Source organism: Neoarius graeffei, chromosome 6 (genome assembly GCF_027579695.1).
Source record: "Neoarius graeffei isolate fNeoGra1 chromosome 6, fNeoGra1.pri, whole genome shotgun sequence".
NCBI lineage: Eukaryota > Metazoa > Chordata > Actinopteri > Siluriformes > Ariidae > Neoarius > Neoarius graeffei.
Genome location: NC_083574.1, coordinates 1029820 through 1047394, shown reverse-complemented (window position 1 = coordinate 1047394; position 17575 = coordinate 1029820). Strand labels below are relative to the sequence as shown.

Here is a 17575-nt window from a genome sequence, read left to right as displayed (position 1 = left end):
TTGCATGTTCTCCCCGTGTCCGCGTGGGTTTCCTCCGGGTGCTCCGGTTTCCCCCACAGTCCAAAGACATGCAGGTTAGGTTAACTGGTGACTCTAAATTGAGCGTAGGTGTGAATGTGAGTGTGAATGGTTGTCTGTGTCTATGTGTCAGCCCTGTGATGACCTGGCAACTTGTCCAGGGTGAACCCCGCCTTTCACCCGCAGTCAGCTGGGATAGGCTCTGAGAGAGAATCATCTGTGTGTCAGTAATTGTCGAACAGTGTTGATGACTGTGGACAAAGGTGTTGATAATTGTGGAACGGTGTCATGTGATCTGATACGCAAAGTAATCAGAAATCAACTCATTTTTTCCCCAGTGGAAGTTTGAGTAATTATTCATGCACAGTTTACATACTGAAAGACTTTTCTGCTTCTCCAGCGGCCAAAAGATCGTTAAAGTGTCGATAATTGTAGCCGCCGCTCTAGTTATAGTTTTCCACAAACCTATATGTTATTTATGTTATTAAGTTAAATTGTAATAAGATTATTTGAAATTTTGGAGGACTTTAATTTAATATATGAACTATTTCGTAATTAATTTAGTAAAGAAGAAAGACTTCAAACACGTGCTTTCAGCGGCTTCTCTAAACAGTTACGGTGTCGTAATTCGGACAGGAAGTGACGTCAAGTCTTCCACGGTGGCCTCTGGCATTGACGTGGCAATGCGCATGCGCAAACTCTAACCGGCTCTGACAGAGAAAGAAAGAAAGAAAGAACGGTGGAGGGAACGCGACGTTTTTCAAAGAATTAAGGTCTAAAGTATAGAAATTATCGAATTATAATGGGTTTGACAATTTCGTCGATTTTCGGGAGACTTTTCGGGAAGAAGCAGATGAGAATATTGATGGGTGAGTGCGAGCTGAACTAGTTAGCTGTGGTGTTAGCATCCCGGAGAGAGAGAGAGAGAGAGAGAGAGAGACACTGCGGTTCCATTCATCACTTAAATTATTTAACTTACATTTGACACCGAGCCTGAGATTATTATTGTTATTATTATTATTATAAAGCTGCTGTTTGTCTCAGTGTAATTGCTAATCTAATCGAATGTGATGTGGGCAGCCAGTTGCTGTGAACAGAACGCTGTTACTGTCGTTAAGCTGTGGACCGGATCTCACTGAGGTTCTGTTCTGTCCGTGTTCTTGGGCAGAAATCTTAATCTGTTCGAGAAGTCGTGTAATTTATTTGTTTGTTTGTTCGATTTATGTTATATTTGTTATATAGATTAATTGTTTCATTCCTTATCTGGAGGACATTAGATTGAGACAAACAGCAGGTTTAGAATAATCTCAGGCTCGGTGTCAAATGTAAGTTAAATAATTTAAGTGATAAATGTGATCATATTCACTAAAAGCTTTTTGTTTGATTTATTCATTTTGTTTCAGTGGGTTTGGACGCAGCAGGAAAAACAACGATACTGTACAAACTGAAGCTCGGCGAGATCGTCACTACAATTCCTACCATCGGTGAGAAATATCCCTGCGTTATAATATTTACACCTGACGATAAATCAGAATAAATCTCTGAGATTATTATGACGTGTAAATAACCTTTACTCGTTCCTCAGACAGTGAAACCTGGTTAACATGAAACTGTTTTTGTTTCTTTCTCCAGGGTTTAATGTGGAGACTGTGGAGTACAAGAACATCTGCTTCACCGTGTGGGATGTCGGTGGTCAGGATAAAATCCGTCCTCTGTGGAGACACTACTTCCAGAACACACAGGTACAGAATATTTACTAAAAGAACTAAAAAAAAAAAGAGAGGAAATGTGATTTATATTAAACTGAAATTATTTTATTCACACTTCTGCTCCGGGTTTTGTCTGAGGAAATGATTTAATGTCACTGCTACTTTTTGGAGTTGATGTGAATTTACTGTAGAGTTTATATAGTTTATGGAAATGATTTGTGTTTGTCATGAGTGTGGAATTTTATGGATGATTAATTTACTGTAACGGATTCATTTTCTTTTTTTCTGATTTTACTTTACGGAAATAAAAACATCCTGAACTAAAACACTGGACAATAAGCAGTAAAATGTTATCAGTATTGTGTTTTTTTTTTTTTAATTATAATTTCAACAGTTACAAATAAAAGATTAATAAATCTGAGATAAATATGGAGCAGCAATTTACTTAGTGTTTTAATGTGTATATTATTTTATTTCATATATATTTAATGAGTATTATGTTGTTTGTACATTTTTATTTTGTATATTCATTTTATGATTTTTTTTTTTTAATATTTCATTGTCTTTGACTTGTTTCTAAAGTTCCAAAATACTTTTTTTTTTCTTTCCCGTCTTTCTGGTGAAACTAATTTTTGTTTGTTTGTTTTATTGATTTTATTTTTTAAACTTCCAAAAGAAGTTCTTTAGAAAGTGAGAACAGTTTACCATCTAAAGAACCCTTGAAGAATGTGTGTGTGTGTGTGTGTGCCCTCATGAGCTCGATGATGATGATGAAGCTATGGTTTCTGTTTCTCCTCAGGGTCTGATCTTCGTGGTGGACAGTAATGACAGAGAAAGAGTGGCTGAATCTGCTGAAGAGCTCTCCAAAATTGTAAGATTTGCTGTTAATGTGAGAGAACTGAGTGATGTGCTGCTAAATAATGTGCCATGATGACATTTCGTGTGTGTGTGCAGCTGCAGGAAGATGAGCTGAGGGACGCCGTGTTGCTGGTCTTTGCTAACAAACAGGATCTGCCCAACGCCATGCCAGTCAGTGAGCTCACAGATAAACTGGGCCTGCAGAGTCTGCGCAGCCGAACGGTACACACGCTCGCTCTCTCTCTCACATACACAAACGTTGCTGTATGTCCCACTGTTTTCACTCATGTGTGTGTTTGTCTCTGCAGTGGTATGTTCAGGCCACGTGCGCTACACAAGGAACTGGGCTGTATGAAGGACTGGACTGGTTATCCAACGAGCTGTCCAAACACTAGTGCTGTCCATCACTTCACACACCGAGAGAGTGAGAGGGCATGCTGGAGTTTTCAGAACATTAATCTACAGACTGTTCTAAAGAGAGAGAGAAAGTGTGTGTGTGTGTGAGGTGTGGTGATGAGGAGCCATGTCTTTCTTGACTTTTCTATACTTCATTCCTCTCCTTTTTGCTGAAGCTGAACCACAGTGAGTGTTTTATATGTGATGGTGTTTTAAACTGCGTGTTCCCTGATGTGTGTGAGATTTTTCAAACCTGACCACCTTCACAGTTTAACATCAGAGTAACTGCTGCGAGTTTTCACTCTCAATCCTCTAACCACTCTGAACTTCCTTCAGTTGAAAACAGTACATGAGCCAGTCGACATATGAATCTGGAATGATTGACAGTCACGTAGGTGTTTTGATATCTCCAACATTACCTGACCCCCCTGTAGAAGCTCCGCCCCCTTCCTCATCCCTTGTTAGTCCTGCTGAAAAGATTTTCATTAAACTAAAACAAAATCCGACATTACACACTAATTATATCTAATGTTAGCATTAGACGGGATTTATTAGGAATTAACTACAGATTTTTAGACCAAAATAAATAAATTGACAGACAATAGTGTCGGCTCTGCTTCTCATCTGTTTTAGTGAAATAAAAAAGAAAGTGTTCACATAAACCTTTTGAGGTTGGAACTAAAACAGATGAGTGCAGCTTCTCCCCTCCAAAACCCCCCAAACACACACACACACACACACACACACGAGTGAATTGTGAAAGGATGATATTAAAAAAAATGAACCTGTGTGTTCTTCCTCTCCTGAGGTGTCAGGTCTGCTCTGTGGAAACAAAATTTTCTGAATGTTGTTTATTTTTAGTTAATTTTTTTACTCCTGCAGTGCATTTCCAGTGAAAAATAAACTATAGGGTCCAAGCACACTTCTGAGTTTCCAGATCCACAGTATAAATATTTAAACAGTTCAGTCAGGATGATGCAGAATTTCCTTCATGCACGGATTAGTTAAGTTCACTTCCTGTCTTTGAGAAACCGTCTTGCTTCTCCCAGCCTGAGCTCATATTGCAGAATAAACAGCTGCAACTCTGAGCACCTTTTACACACGTGTGTGTGTTTCAGAGCGTACTCGTCTGTTAGATCATCACCTTGACCTGTCCAGGTGTGTAGCTGTAAATCTGACTCGGTGCATGGAACACAACAGCCTCGTCCTTCTGTGATGCGCGTCAGAAACGACCTGAAGGACAGACCGTTATAACGCAATAACAGGATGTTTTGTGATGTAATGTGATGTGATTTCCCTGTTCTGTTTGAGTTTTAATGTTAGCTGAAATGTTCGTTTCATGTCTGCTGTAGGAACTTTCACTACTCCTTTTCTTAAATAAATTTGTTCCTGAAGCTGTTTCACATTCCATGCAGTGTGTAAGATCTGAGCTGAAGTAACGTGTCTTCATTCTCACACTTCCCTTTTTATCTACATTTGACAGATTTAGATTACAGAATATGTTTCCTGATGTTGCTTTTGTGCAGATGTTTCACCTCAGCTGGGGCGTGGCAACAAATCATGGGCTCTGGGTACAGAAGAGAATCACGTTAGCCAATCTTTGCTTGTTTGTTGACATTCATTATCTGATGTTGAAGATAATGTGGAAATGGTTTGCCTTCACTATTCTGTCTGTAGTTCTATTTTCCTGAGAGATTCTCTAATCATAGTCCTGGATCCTCTTTCTCCCAGGCGGGGCCCGGGTTAATCAGTCCCACTTTTCCCCCGACTACACCGCCCAGGTTCCTGATACTTTACATCTCACTGTTTTAATACACTGCTGTATTTGGTGTGTTCAGTAAGGTAGTGTGCATTTTGGGATGGAGCCTTGACCCTGTGAGCGACCTCACACACACACAGTGTATACTCACACCATACATTGATGATGATGCAGGTGCTTATAGAGTTCTGAAGTGGTAGTAAATAGTTTGCTATAAAAGGCTTTTGGTGCCAAAACTTTTACATTAACACACTCCTAACACTGACCATGGGGATTGGGGGGTTAAAGCTGGACAGCAAGACTGGCTTTATCCTGTATTGTTTTGGGCTGCAAACAAAATGTCCAGGAGAGTGTCTTCAATCATGTGGATGAAATATAGCTAATATTTTATCATAACGAAGAACTGCATGCTTCCTTCCTTACGTTTTGTTTACATTTTAACTTTTTTATTTGTACACAACTATAGTGTTCCTGTAGCCCAGTAGTTTCCTCTGTGTAATATGGGACTAGATCATATTGATTCCACACAAACTCCACATTCAAACCCTTAGCTAACAGTGTATATGACCTGAAAATGCAAACACAGTGTTTCAGCAAAACTCAACCTTTGTTCTTTTTATGTTAGTGTTTATCGATGATGTCACAATAAACAAAACTTTGACTCATATTTGTGTAAAATGCTGTAATATTTCTCTTCCTTGTGGATCGACATGTTTCTTCAGCTCGTACTGAAACACCGTCCAGCTGTTCATGAGCAGATCAAAGGGTGACTTGTGTGTACAAAGTGAATTACACTCGGTAACTGTAGGGGGAGCCCGAGAGCAATATTAAACATGTAAATATGTACTGCAGCGCCCTCTACCGGAACACACACACACTGCCTTATTTTTGTAACTAGTTCCACAAATATAAAGCATAAACACACATTATAGTGCTTCATGTATTTATTTTGTATGTATTTGAATCTTTAAACTTTAGAATATATTACATTTATTAATAAATATTTATGATCCTGACCGTCAACTCGTTATTTTAACCCTCTGGGAAGTTACTTCCGGTATCCACGATGACGTAGTGAGGGTCCTCGTTTTCCTTTTGGCTGAGGCTGAGTCCGCTCGCGCTGATGAGGAGCTGCAGCGTTTCTCCCATTCTGTGTTTTTTTGTTTTTTGTAGAATTTAAAGACTAAAAGCGGAAATAACTTCATCATGTCCACGTTCCAGAAGGTGGCTGTGGTGTCTTGTGTGTGTGTATGTGTCGCTCTGCTGCTCCCCAAACTGCTGTTATCCGGAGGAGGAGGAGGAGGAGGAAGGAGAGACAGTGCGGAGGGTAACATCATCATCCACATCATTATCATCATCCACATCATCATCATCCACATCATCATCCACATCATCATCCACATCATCATCATCCACATCATCATCATCATCATCCACATCATCATCATCCACATCATCATCCACATCATCATCATCATCATCCACATCATCATCATCCACATCATCATCCACATCATCATCCACATCATCATCATCATCATCCACATCATCATCATCCACATCATCATCCACATCATCATCCACATCATCATCATCCACATCATCATCATCCACATCATCATCATCCACATCATCATCATCCACATCATCATCATCCACATCATCATCATCATCCACATCATCATCATCCACATCATCATCATCATCATCCACATCATCATCATCCACATCATCATCATCATCCACATCATCATCCACATCATCATCATCATCCACATCATCATCATCATCCACATCATCATCCACATCATCATCATCATCCACATCATCATCATCATCCACATCATCATCATCCACATCATCATCATCATCCACATCATCATCATCCACATCATCATCATCCACATCATCATCATCCACATCATCATCATCATCCACATCATCATCATCATCATCCACATCATCATCCACATCATCATCATCCACATCATCATCATCCACATCATCATCATCATCATCATCATCATCCACATCATCATCCACATCATCATCATCATCCACATCATCATCATCATCCACATCATCATCATCATCCACATCATCATCATCCACATCATCATCATCCACATCATCATCATCATCCACATCATCATCATCATCATCATCCACATCATCATCATCATCATCCACATCATCATCATCATCCACATCATCATCATCCACATCATCATCATCATCATCATCCACATCATCATCCACATCATCATCATCATCATCATCATCCACATCATCATCCACATCATCATCATCCACATCATCATCATCCACATCATCGTCATCATCCACATCATCATCATCATCCACATCATCATCATCATCATCCACATCATCATCATCCACATCATCATCATCATCATCCACATCATCATCATCCACATCATCATCATCCACATCATCATCATCATCCACATCATCATCATCATCATCCACATCATCATCATCATCCACATCATCATCATCATCATCCACATCATCATCATCCACATCATCATCGTCATCCACATCATCATCATCCACATCATCATCATCATCCACATCATCATCATCATCCACATCATCATCATCATCATCCACATCATCATCATCCACATCATCATCATCATCATCCACATCATCGTCATCATCCACATCATCATCATCCACATCATCATCCACATCATCATCATCATCCACATCATCATCATCCACATCATCATCCACATCATCATCATCATCCACATCATCATCATCCACATCATCATCATCATCATCCACATCATCATCATCCACATCATCATTGTCATCATCCACATCATCATCATCATCCACATCATCATCATCATCATCCACATCATCATCATCCACATCATCATCCACATCATCATCATCATCCACATCATCATCATCATCCACATCATCATCATCATCGTCATCATCCACATCATCATCATCCACATCATCATTGTCATCATCCACATCATCATCATCATCCACATCATCATCATCATCCACATCATCATCATCATCCACATCATCATCGTCATCATCCACATCATCATCATCCACATCATCATCATCCACATCATCATCGTCATCATCCACATCATCATCATCATCATCATCCACATCATCGTCATCATCCACATCATCATCATCCACATCATCATCATCATCCACATCATCATCATCATCATCATCCACATCATCATCATCATCATCCACATCATCATCATCATCCACATCATCATCATCCACATCATCATCATCATCATCATCCACATCATCATCCACATCATCATCATCATCATCATCATCCACATCATCATCCACATCATCATCATCCACATCATCATCATCCACATCATCGTCATCATCCACATCATCATCATCATCCACATCATCATCATCATCATCCACATCATCATCATCCACATCATCATCATCATCATCCACATCATCATCATCCACATCATCATCATCCACATCATCATCATCATCCACATCATCATCATCATCATCCACATCATCATCATCATCCACATCATCATCATCATCATCCACATCATCATCATCCACATCATCATCGTCATCCACATCATCATCATCCACATCATCATCATCATCCACATCATCATCATCATCCACATCATCATCATCATCATCCACATCATCATCATCCACATCATCATCATCATCATCCACATCATCGTCATCATCCACATCATCATCATCCACATCATCATCCACATCATCATCATCATCCACATCATCATCATCCACATCATCATCCACATCATCATCATCATCCACATCATCATCATCCACATCATCATCATCATCATCCACATCATCATCATCCACATCATCATCATCCACATCATCATCATCATCCACATCATCATCATCATCATCCACATCATCATCATCCACATCATCATCCACATCATCATCATCATCCACATCATCATCATCATCCACATCATCATCATCATCGTCATCATCCACATCATCATCATCCACATCATCATTGTCATCATCCACATCATCATCATCATCCACATCATCATCATCATCCACATCATCATCATCATCCACATCATCATCGTCATCATCCACATCATCATCATCCACATCATCATCATCCACATCATCATCGTCATCATCCACATCATCATCATCATCATCATCCACATCATCGTCATCATCCACATCATCATCATCATCCACATCATCATCCACATCATCATCATCCACATCATCATCCACATCATCATCATCATCCACATCATCATCATCCACATCATCATCATCATCATCCACATCATCATCATCCACATCATCATCATCATCATCCACATCATCGTCATCATCCACATCATCATCATCCACATCATCATCGTCATCATCCACATCATCATCATCATCATCATCCACATCATCGTCATCATCCACATCATCATCATCATCATCATCATCCACATCATCATCGTCATCATCATCCACATCATCATCATCATCATCATCCACATCATCATCATCATCCACATCATCATCATCATCATCACAGTTATGTCTTTATAAGCAAATATAAATACACTGATACAGTAAGGCACTTTACACTGATGTGTGTTTCGCTGTATGTGTGTGTTATTGTACAGAGTAATTATTCTATAATAAATATGAAATATAAACAGTGAATATTAAACAGCAGCACTGTTGAGTTCTGGTTTTGAGAATAAGAGTTTTACGCTGTAACTCTGAGATGTTGTGATCTTTATTATAATGTTATTAATCCAGCTCTTCGCCATCATCATCTTCATCATCTACAAAATCCTTGGTTAAGTTCGTTATTTGTTCTATTTGTTGTTTGTTCACTTTCTCTCCTCTTCTCCATCATGAATATTTATTCTCAGTTTTATACTAAATCATCATAATTATGTTTTTTCGAATTTCTCTTGTAATAAACATGTAATAAATATGGTTATAATCTTAAAGCCCTGCTCTGAGTGTAGGTGAGTGGGCTGAGAATAAAACAGAACTTCAGCACATAATTCAGTGAGCTCACACTCGAGGTCTGTTGTACTGATCATCAGCGCGGCTGTGACTCGGACAGAGATTCTGATATTCAGCACGAGCGCGAGTGTGAGCTTGTGTTTATACAACAAGAAATTAATACTGAGTCAGTGATATCTCAGACACAGTGTGGCCAAATGTTCTGTTTATTTTTGCTCCTTGAGTGTAAACTGATCCCAAAGAAGCCACGCCCACTTTATAGCACGTCATCAGTTAGCTTACCTGGATTTGTACGTTCCTGTTAAAGGTGCGTCGGGTAAAATTGGTGTCCCTTCTTCCTTTTCATCTTCATCTGACAAGTTTTCATATTTTAAGTCAAAGTAATGTTCCTGAAAAGGTGTTGTTTGTCATGTGCGCTGATGATGTTGCTCACACAACTGAAGCCCTTTTTACACAGATATTCTGTAATATTGGAGTAAAGAAGCACCTCAGTGTTCCCGCTTTAGTGATTTACACTGAACCAAATAAATCCGGCACGAAGCCGCTCCAGTGTGTGTGTTTACACTCTGAGCTGCTGTTCAGCAAACAGAGGTGTGACGTGTCACAGCAGAGCGTTGGCGTCTAGGGTGACGTGTCAACACGTGGGAAAGCCAAGCATCCCGATCACGCCGGCGCTCATTTAAACACAACAGCAGAGTCACTGAGCATCATATGATCATGTGATCACTTCTGCTAAATAATTCAGGTTTAAGGAAGCAACAGGCTCAATATACACTATATTGCCAAAAGTATTCGCTCACCTGCCTTGACTCACATATGAGCTTAAGTGGCATCCCATTCCTAATCCATAGGGTTCAATATGACGTCGGTCCACCCTTTGCAGCTAGAACAGCTTCAACTCTTCTGGGAAGGCTGTCCACAAGGTTTAGGAGTGTGTTTATGGGAATTTTTGACCATTCTTCCAGAAGCGCATGTGTGAGGTCACACACTGATGTTGGACGAGAAGGCCTGGCTCTCAGTCTCCGCTCTAATTCATCCCAAAGGTGTTCTGTCGGGTTGAGGTCAGGACTCTGTGCAGGCCAGTCAAGTTCATCCACACCAGACTCTGTCATCCATGTCTTTATGGACCTTGCTTTGTGCACTGGTGCACAGTCATGTTGGAAGAAGAAGGGGCAGCTCCAAACTGTAAAAACAGTCTGCATGCCGAGGTACTTGAGTTTATACACCTGTGGCCATGGAAGTGATTGGAACACCTGATTCCGATAATTTGGATGGGTGAGCAAATACTTTTGGCAATATAGTGTATATAACACGATTGTGTCCTTGTGAACTGCACTCGCAAACGGAGAGAGAGAGAGGGGGGGTAATGAGAAAGAGAGGAGTGGATGGAGAGACTTGTATGAGCAGCATGTTTGTGGATCAGAAACATGTTGGAGTAGAAAGTGAAGAGAAACAGGAAGTGATGTGAGACAGAAAAACTTGTGGATTTTAGATGCCGTAGATGATGTTTGAATTCACCAGAGCTTTTTTATTTTATTTTTATTTATTTTTCTATTTTCATTTTATTTATTTATTTTTTCTGTGTGTTTGTGTAGTTTGATGTTTGTTTGAGTGTTTTGTCCGCCGGTGGTGGTGTAGCTCCGGACCCAGTTTTGGGCGTCGGTTCCCTCCAGGCCTTGGTTCGCTGTGGGTGATGCCTGTGCTCCCAGCTGTGGACTGCAGTGAGCTCGTTGCTCATTTTACATCGTGGTTGTCCAGCGCTCTGTGCTTTAATGCTTGGCGTGATGTTCTGAGCGAAGTTGCTCGGTGGTGTCGCGGCGGCTGTGCAGGCAGTTTGGACATACCAGCGCTCTGCATGGCGGTGCTTCTCTGCTCGCTTTGTGGATCCATGGCGTGGTGTTCGAGCGATGTTGCTGACGGCGTCACGGCGGCGGTGCTGGAGATGTGGGACTCGTTTTTGTGCGCCTTTTGGTGGGACTGTGGCTGCTGCACCACTGACATCCTGACCCCTATTTGGTGGACTTTTTACTTTTAATTATTTATTTATTTATTTATTTATTTTGTTTGTTTGTTATTTTTTATTTATTTACTTTTTTTCTTGTCTATAATTGTAAAGCGTCCTTGGGTTTCTTGAAAGGCGCTATATAAATTTAACTTATTATTATTATTATTATTATTATACTGCTCTCAGAAAGGAGACCGTCAGTGTTAAAGTGCCACACCCCTGTCCCGCCGTGCCGCCTGTCCCTTTTACACAGACGCTGATTCCGGCTCTGTTCCTACCAATCACTCAGCTCAGAGGAGGATCAACACACACACACACACACACACACACTTTATACAGAACATGAGGAGGAGGAAAGGAGTCAGAGTCCCACCTTTAACAGGATGTGGGAAAGGGATGAGCAGTAACTAGGAATTAGAGAACTAGGAAGTGGAGTTTTCTGTTCAGGACACAGACTTGCGGAGTGATACACACAGAGAAACATCCCAGTGCTGTTCGAGTCACAAGGATCACCGTATGACCAGTCGACCAAGTGGACCAGAACTGACTGTGGGATAAAGAATGTTTATATATTAACTACAGTGTTTCCCATCAGCCATCACAGACTACAACAAATCACATGACCCTGTCACATGACTGCTTCATCACTCTCAGACACATTTGTGCCTCCCCCCCCCACACACACACATCTATCTCTAGCACTCCCCACGACAGTCACTACAACTTTTAGAGAAATGTTCAAGAAATTATTGTCCATCATACTGATGATGCTGTAGAGGACCACAGTAATGGTGTGTGTGTGTGTGTGTGTGTGTGTGTGTGTGTGTGTGTGTGTCCAGAAGCTAGGTTCCCCCCAGTACTGCAGAGGAAATCAGTGCCATCGCCCCCCCGAGGTGCAGGAGGGAACAGCGCTCATCACCCTGAGGCCATCGCCAGGGCTAAAGGCAGCACAACGGCAGCGGGAAAATCCAACCTGGCAGGACAGATCATTCCTGTATACGGATTCGGAATCCTGCTCTACATCTTCTACATCATCTTCAAGGTCTCTCACACACACGGAGTGTTTATTAGATACATGTTTAAAGTGTTTGTTTTAGTTCTCCTGTAAGAGTGAACTTTCCCCTTTTCAAACCTGTGGATGTTTCCTGGTCAGTACGATCCTTCAGAGGTACGGCTGTTTCCTCTCAGGGCTGCGGATTGGCAGGAACCTGGCGATACGATACGTATCACGGTACAGGGGTTACAATTCAGTATATTATGACTGTCGTAGTATAAAGGACACACCTTTACAGAAGGTCCAGCCTTTAAAGAATCCTTCCTTGACTTTGAGAAACAGTCATTGTGTCCGAGTGCAGCAGAGCATTCTGGGTAAATTACAGGAGCAAGAATGGGACTGTGTTCTTCAGTTAAGAGGAAGTGGACGAGAGTGTGTTAAACACAGTATTGGGACGAGGCCCAGCTCTGTGTGTGTTTAATTTCTGTTTTTCTCTCTCTATCAGATCACATCTCGAGGGAAAACGGGTAAATCTCACGAGAGCAGATTTCCTGCAGCAAGATCAGAAAACATGAAGAGAAAAATCAGTAAGCTTCACATTTATACAAAATAAAAGAAGGAATGGAAGATAACTTTTAGATGAGCTCAAAGATCTGCACATGAGATAAGAGACGGAGCGACACCGACTCACTCGTTCATCATCAGTTTTTATACTGAGAACATCAGGTTTTTAAAACGTAGTTTGGTTTAAAAGGAAAAAAACAGTTTAATGTTGCTCTCTGATATTTGTAGAAATTCACCTGAGTAACAGATGAAGACGTGCAAAAACACGATTAAAAAAGTTGTACAAATATTTACAAATTAACACTTTGACTCCGATCTCCGTGTGCAGTGGTTGGTCTGACAGAGTGGAGGTGGAGTTAGTGAACATTTGTCCCTCTGTACGCAACCATCAGCTCTAATGTAGTGTTAGATACTGTACAATACACACACACACTGTATTTGTGTGTGTGTGTGTGTGTGTGTGTGTGTGTGTGTGTGTGTGTGTGTGTGTATCTATACGCTGTTGGTGTAAGACTCAGGATGTGATGTGATTTTTGTCCTCAGCGGATTTTGAGTTGATGCAGCTGCAGGAGCGTTTGAAGGAGACGGAGGAGGTGATGGAGAGAATCGTATCAAGAGCTCAAGCTCAGAGCGGAAACACACTGAGGTCTGAAACTCTCACACACACACACACACACACACACACACACTGACCATATCTCTGATTCCCCTTCTGATGTGCTTTAATGCTGTGTGTGTGTGTGTGTGTGTGTGTGTGTGTGTGTGTGTGTGTGTGTGTGTGTGTGCTGTAGAGAGGAGTGTGTAAGTGTGGATCAGGAGGAGAAGCTGCTGCTCCAGCTCAGAGTGATCACTCGAGTGATGCAGGAGGGACGATTAGTGGACAGGATTCCCTCTGGGACAGAGACGCTGGACCCGGAGTGTGATCAGGAGTTTACAGGTCAGTTCACACACTCACACCCACAGCTCTGTTCTCTAATATACAAATATAGACACGAGTGTTTTAGTGGGAAATACGCCACTCACATTTTTGATACAAGCTCCATCCGGGACATGGAGAACTAAAACCGTGACATAAATCTCTATCTGTGACTCGTGAGGAAATCGATTAATTGTTTTGATAAATTTGGGGACTTTTTTTTGTGACTGTCTTGATATCCCATAATAAAAAGAAAATCACACATTGGCTTGAAGAGATGAAGTTTATCTTCTCATGTTTTAAAATATTTTCACTTGTTCACTCACTCGTGATCTGTACATTCACCACTCAGAGATAAACCACATCTTCACACCGCTGTGTAATATCCTATATATACAGTGTGTGTGTGTGTGTGTGTGTGTGTGTGTGTGTGTGTGTAAAAAAAAGTTTTATTACACCAATAAATATCCAGTGACAAGAAGCACAAACAGGACTGAACTTCAACATCACTGCAGTAATAATACGATAAAATATCATTTTATACACAAAATAATTCATTTTTCTCAATTTTTAATTTTAGTAAGTAAGTAAGTTTAATTTGTATAGCACATTTAAACACAGCATACACTGACCAAAGTGCTGTACAGAGTCAATATTTAAAAGACAAATGATCAAAAGAAAAATAAAAAATAAATAAATAAAATAAAACTATAATAATAACAACAATAACAATAAGCAATAATAATAATAATAACAATAATAATAAACAATAATTTTAGACCGTCTTCATTATATTTGAATTGTTTTTAGTGAGTTTGTAAATAAATAGATAACAGATTATAGAATATCTATATGTTATTTATATAACTTGAATAACTCGACAAGTTTTCAGGAATATCAGAGCCACTGTTACTGCTGTATTTGTGGAGGTTTTAAATAAATAAATAAAAGCCACTCCAGTGTGACTGTAAAAAATTAAGATTCATAAAAATATCGTACAGTTACTTTATCATTCCTTATTAAGGCATAAAGCTGACAGGGCGGAGCTACACTGCACTTAAAAGTGTTTTCCTGTAAATAATCTATAAACTTTATGATGAGCTGATGAAGCTGTGTTTAATCAGATGATCCTGAGGAAATGCTGAAACCCTGGAGTTCTCACTGCTGCACCGTCCACCATCAGACGGCTGAGGAGGAGACAGAGCGAGCAGACAGACAGACAGCGGAGGAGGAGACTGAGCGAGCAGACAGACAGACAGCGGAGGAGGAGACTGAGCGAGCAGACAGACAGACAGCTGAGGAAGAGAAAGAGCGAGCAGACAGACAGATAGGTGAGGAGGAGACAGCGCGAGCAGACAGACAGACAGATAGCTGTGAGAAGAATGAGTGTAGTGATGCAGGAGGTGATGGAGAGGAGGAGCTGTGTACAGAGGTGATGGAGCAGTCTGAAGCCCAGCCCTGGAACACGTCACTTTCAGGAGGCCGTGTGATCAGATGCAGGAGAGGAACCACCCGAGGAACTGAACCTTCTCACTGATGGCTCCAAACACTGCTCCTGAAAATATTATTATTTCTGCACTTGTTGTATTTTCTGCATGCTGCTTCACTTTCACCAAACGTCTTAAAATCACGTGTCTAATTTTCGTTCACGTGGTGATGATCTCTCCTGAGCTTACCTTCCAAACTCTTCTGACAGAGAACGTTTAAAACACTGAGTCAAGACGACACATCTGTCAGGAAATGGTCAGTGATGAACTGAAAGACCCATTATTCATTATGACTTGTGTCACAAAAGGGCGGAGCTTAATTTAAACTTGACCAATAAGAACCTTGGGAGATCACCTTCAGCACATTACTCACAGTTCAGGTTGAGAAGTTACACTGAGCGAGTCAGAAGCGGCATGTAAAGTGTAGTGATGTCACAGCGTTACTGAGATTGGCTGATCAGATCAGCTTAAGCCCCGCCCCCTCACTGAAGAACAGTAGGACAGTGGGCGTGGATCTGCTGTTCTGTGTGCAGTTCATTAAGACAGTAGGCGTGTAACGATACTCTCCGCTCATGAATATTCATGACTATCAGGTCAGGAGACTGAATTCACGATTCCTGATTTGATTCTGAGAATATTCTAAACAAAATATAAATGAAGAAAATTTTGAACTGAAAAGACTCCTTTTTATTTTTAAATAATAAACAATGTGCATTTTTGTATGTATAAAAGTAAATTTAAAAAAATACTGCAAATAGGAGTAAAATATTGTAAACAAAACATCCTGCAGGATCACGTGACCAGTTGACTATGTGCAGATTGCGACCCCTGCTGTTCAAACCGTGCAACTGCATCCTGTACAGACTGAATGAACAGTTGCAGGGGGAGTCACGTGACCACGATACACGTCATCAGAGTTTTGCATTGCGATGTCACGATGTATCGTTACACCCCTACGCGACAGTGGGACAGTCGTGCAGTTAAACACGTGACAGATGAATGTTAAAAATGTATTTTATTGATTTGACCTCAGAACAGAAACAGAAGTGTGGATTTAAATTCAGGATGAACACTGAAGCTCCTCAACATCAGCATGACTTGGAGATGGATAATAAATTAGTTCCTCAGTGTTTCATCACCACATCACACACACAATGGAGTGAATCCATTAGGTGGAATATAATATGTTTATTTATTATTTTTTATGTATAAATATGATTGATGCCTTCATCCAGGGGCGATTCGTATCAGTGAGCTAGCAAGTGTGTTTGTGTGTGTGAGAGAGAGAGATGCTGGGCTTTGTTTGGTTTTAGATGTGGTGATTGTAAACCTGTAGCTCAGGGATGTTTTAAAGCTCTGCTCTGGATCTCATGCTGGATTTTTGAAAGCTGAACCTGATTAAAGAGTGTAATTAAAATGATTAATGGAAACACGTTAATTTTGAAAAATAAAACCTCAAATATCGCAATTTTCTACATTCGCATGAAGTGGATTTTTAGACGATTCGGTAAAGCAATGTTTAAATCGTTTCCCGTATCGAGGTTACATGCCTGAGTGTCTTCAGCTTTGAGAATAAAGTAGTAAACACACACAGTGTCCACCAGGGGGCGCCATTGCACTCAGCTAGCAAACAGTTCCTCAACACCCGCTGGCTGAAATTATGTTACTTCATCTAATTTATGAATAAACAAACAAGTTACAAATATCTCAATTTGAATTTTATTAGAAATTACTCAACACGTGATAATCGACAATAGAAAAATTTGTTATAAGAAAGACATCTTTACAGCCTTAAAGGGCCTGTCCACTGGGGGCGC

At 40.5% G+C, this 17575-nt stretch overlaps 2 protein-coding genes across 2 annotated transcripts; both read left to right on the top strand.

Annotated features, from left to right (window-relative positions):
• The first annotated feature begins 693 nt into the window (after window positions 1–693).
• On the top strand, window positions 694–4375 carry arf5 (ADP-ribosylation factor 5). The gene is made up of 6 exons (XM_060923129.1): window positions 694–887; window positions 1422–1502; window positions 1651–1760; window positions 2527–2598; window positions 2682–2807; window positions 2894–4375. Exons 1-6 carry the CDS (start codon window positions 821–823, stop codon window positions 2978–2980), a joined length of 543 nt encoding a protein of 180 aa, XP_060779112.1. The 5' UTR covers window positions 694–820; the 3' UTR covers window positions 2981–4375.
• Window positions 4376–5861: 1486 nt separating this feature from the next.
• ric3b (RIC3 acetylcholine receptor chaperone b) lies at window positions 5862–17385 on the top strand. Its single transcript, XM_060923126.1, has 6 exons — window positions 5862–6067; window positions 12637–12839; window positions 13297–13378; window positions 13899–14001; window positions 14147–14292; window positions 15396–17385. Exons 1-6 carry the CDS (start codon window positions 5947–5949, stop codon window positions 15806–15808), a joined length of 1068 nt encoding a protein of 355 aa, XP_060779109.1. The 5' UTR covers window positions 5862–5946; the 3' UTR covers window positions 15809–17385.
• The last annotated feature ends 190 nt before the right edge of the window (window positions 17386–17575 follow it).

Coding starts and splice junctions, on each gene's coding strand:
- arf5 (XM_060923129.1), top strand. CDS start 821: ATGGGTTTGACAATTTCGTCGATTTTCGGGAGACTTTTCGGGAAGAAG. Junction 888..1,421: donor GCAGATGAGAATATTGATGG/GTGAGTGCGAGC, acceptor ATTTTGTTTCAG/TGGGTTTGGACGCAGCAGGA. Junction 2,599..2,681: donor CTGAAGAGCTCTCCAAAATT/GTAAGATTTGCT, acceptor GTGTGTGTGCAG/CTGCAGGAAGATGAGCTGAG.
- ric3b (XM_060923126.1), top strand. CDS start 5,947: ATGTCCACGTTCCAGAAGGTGGCTGTGGTGTCTTGTGTGTGTGTATGT. Junction 6,068..12,636: donor AAGGAGAGACAGTGCGGAGG/GTAACATCATCA, acceptor GTGTGTGTCCAG/AAGCTAGGTTCCCCCCAGTA. Junction 14,002..14,146: donor CAGAGCGGAAACACACTGAG/GTCTGAAACTCT, acceptor TGTGTGCTGTAG/AGAGGAGTGTGTAAGTGTGG.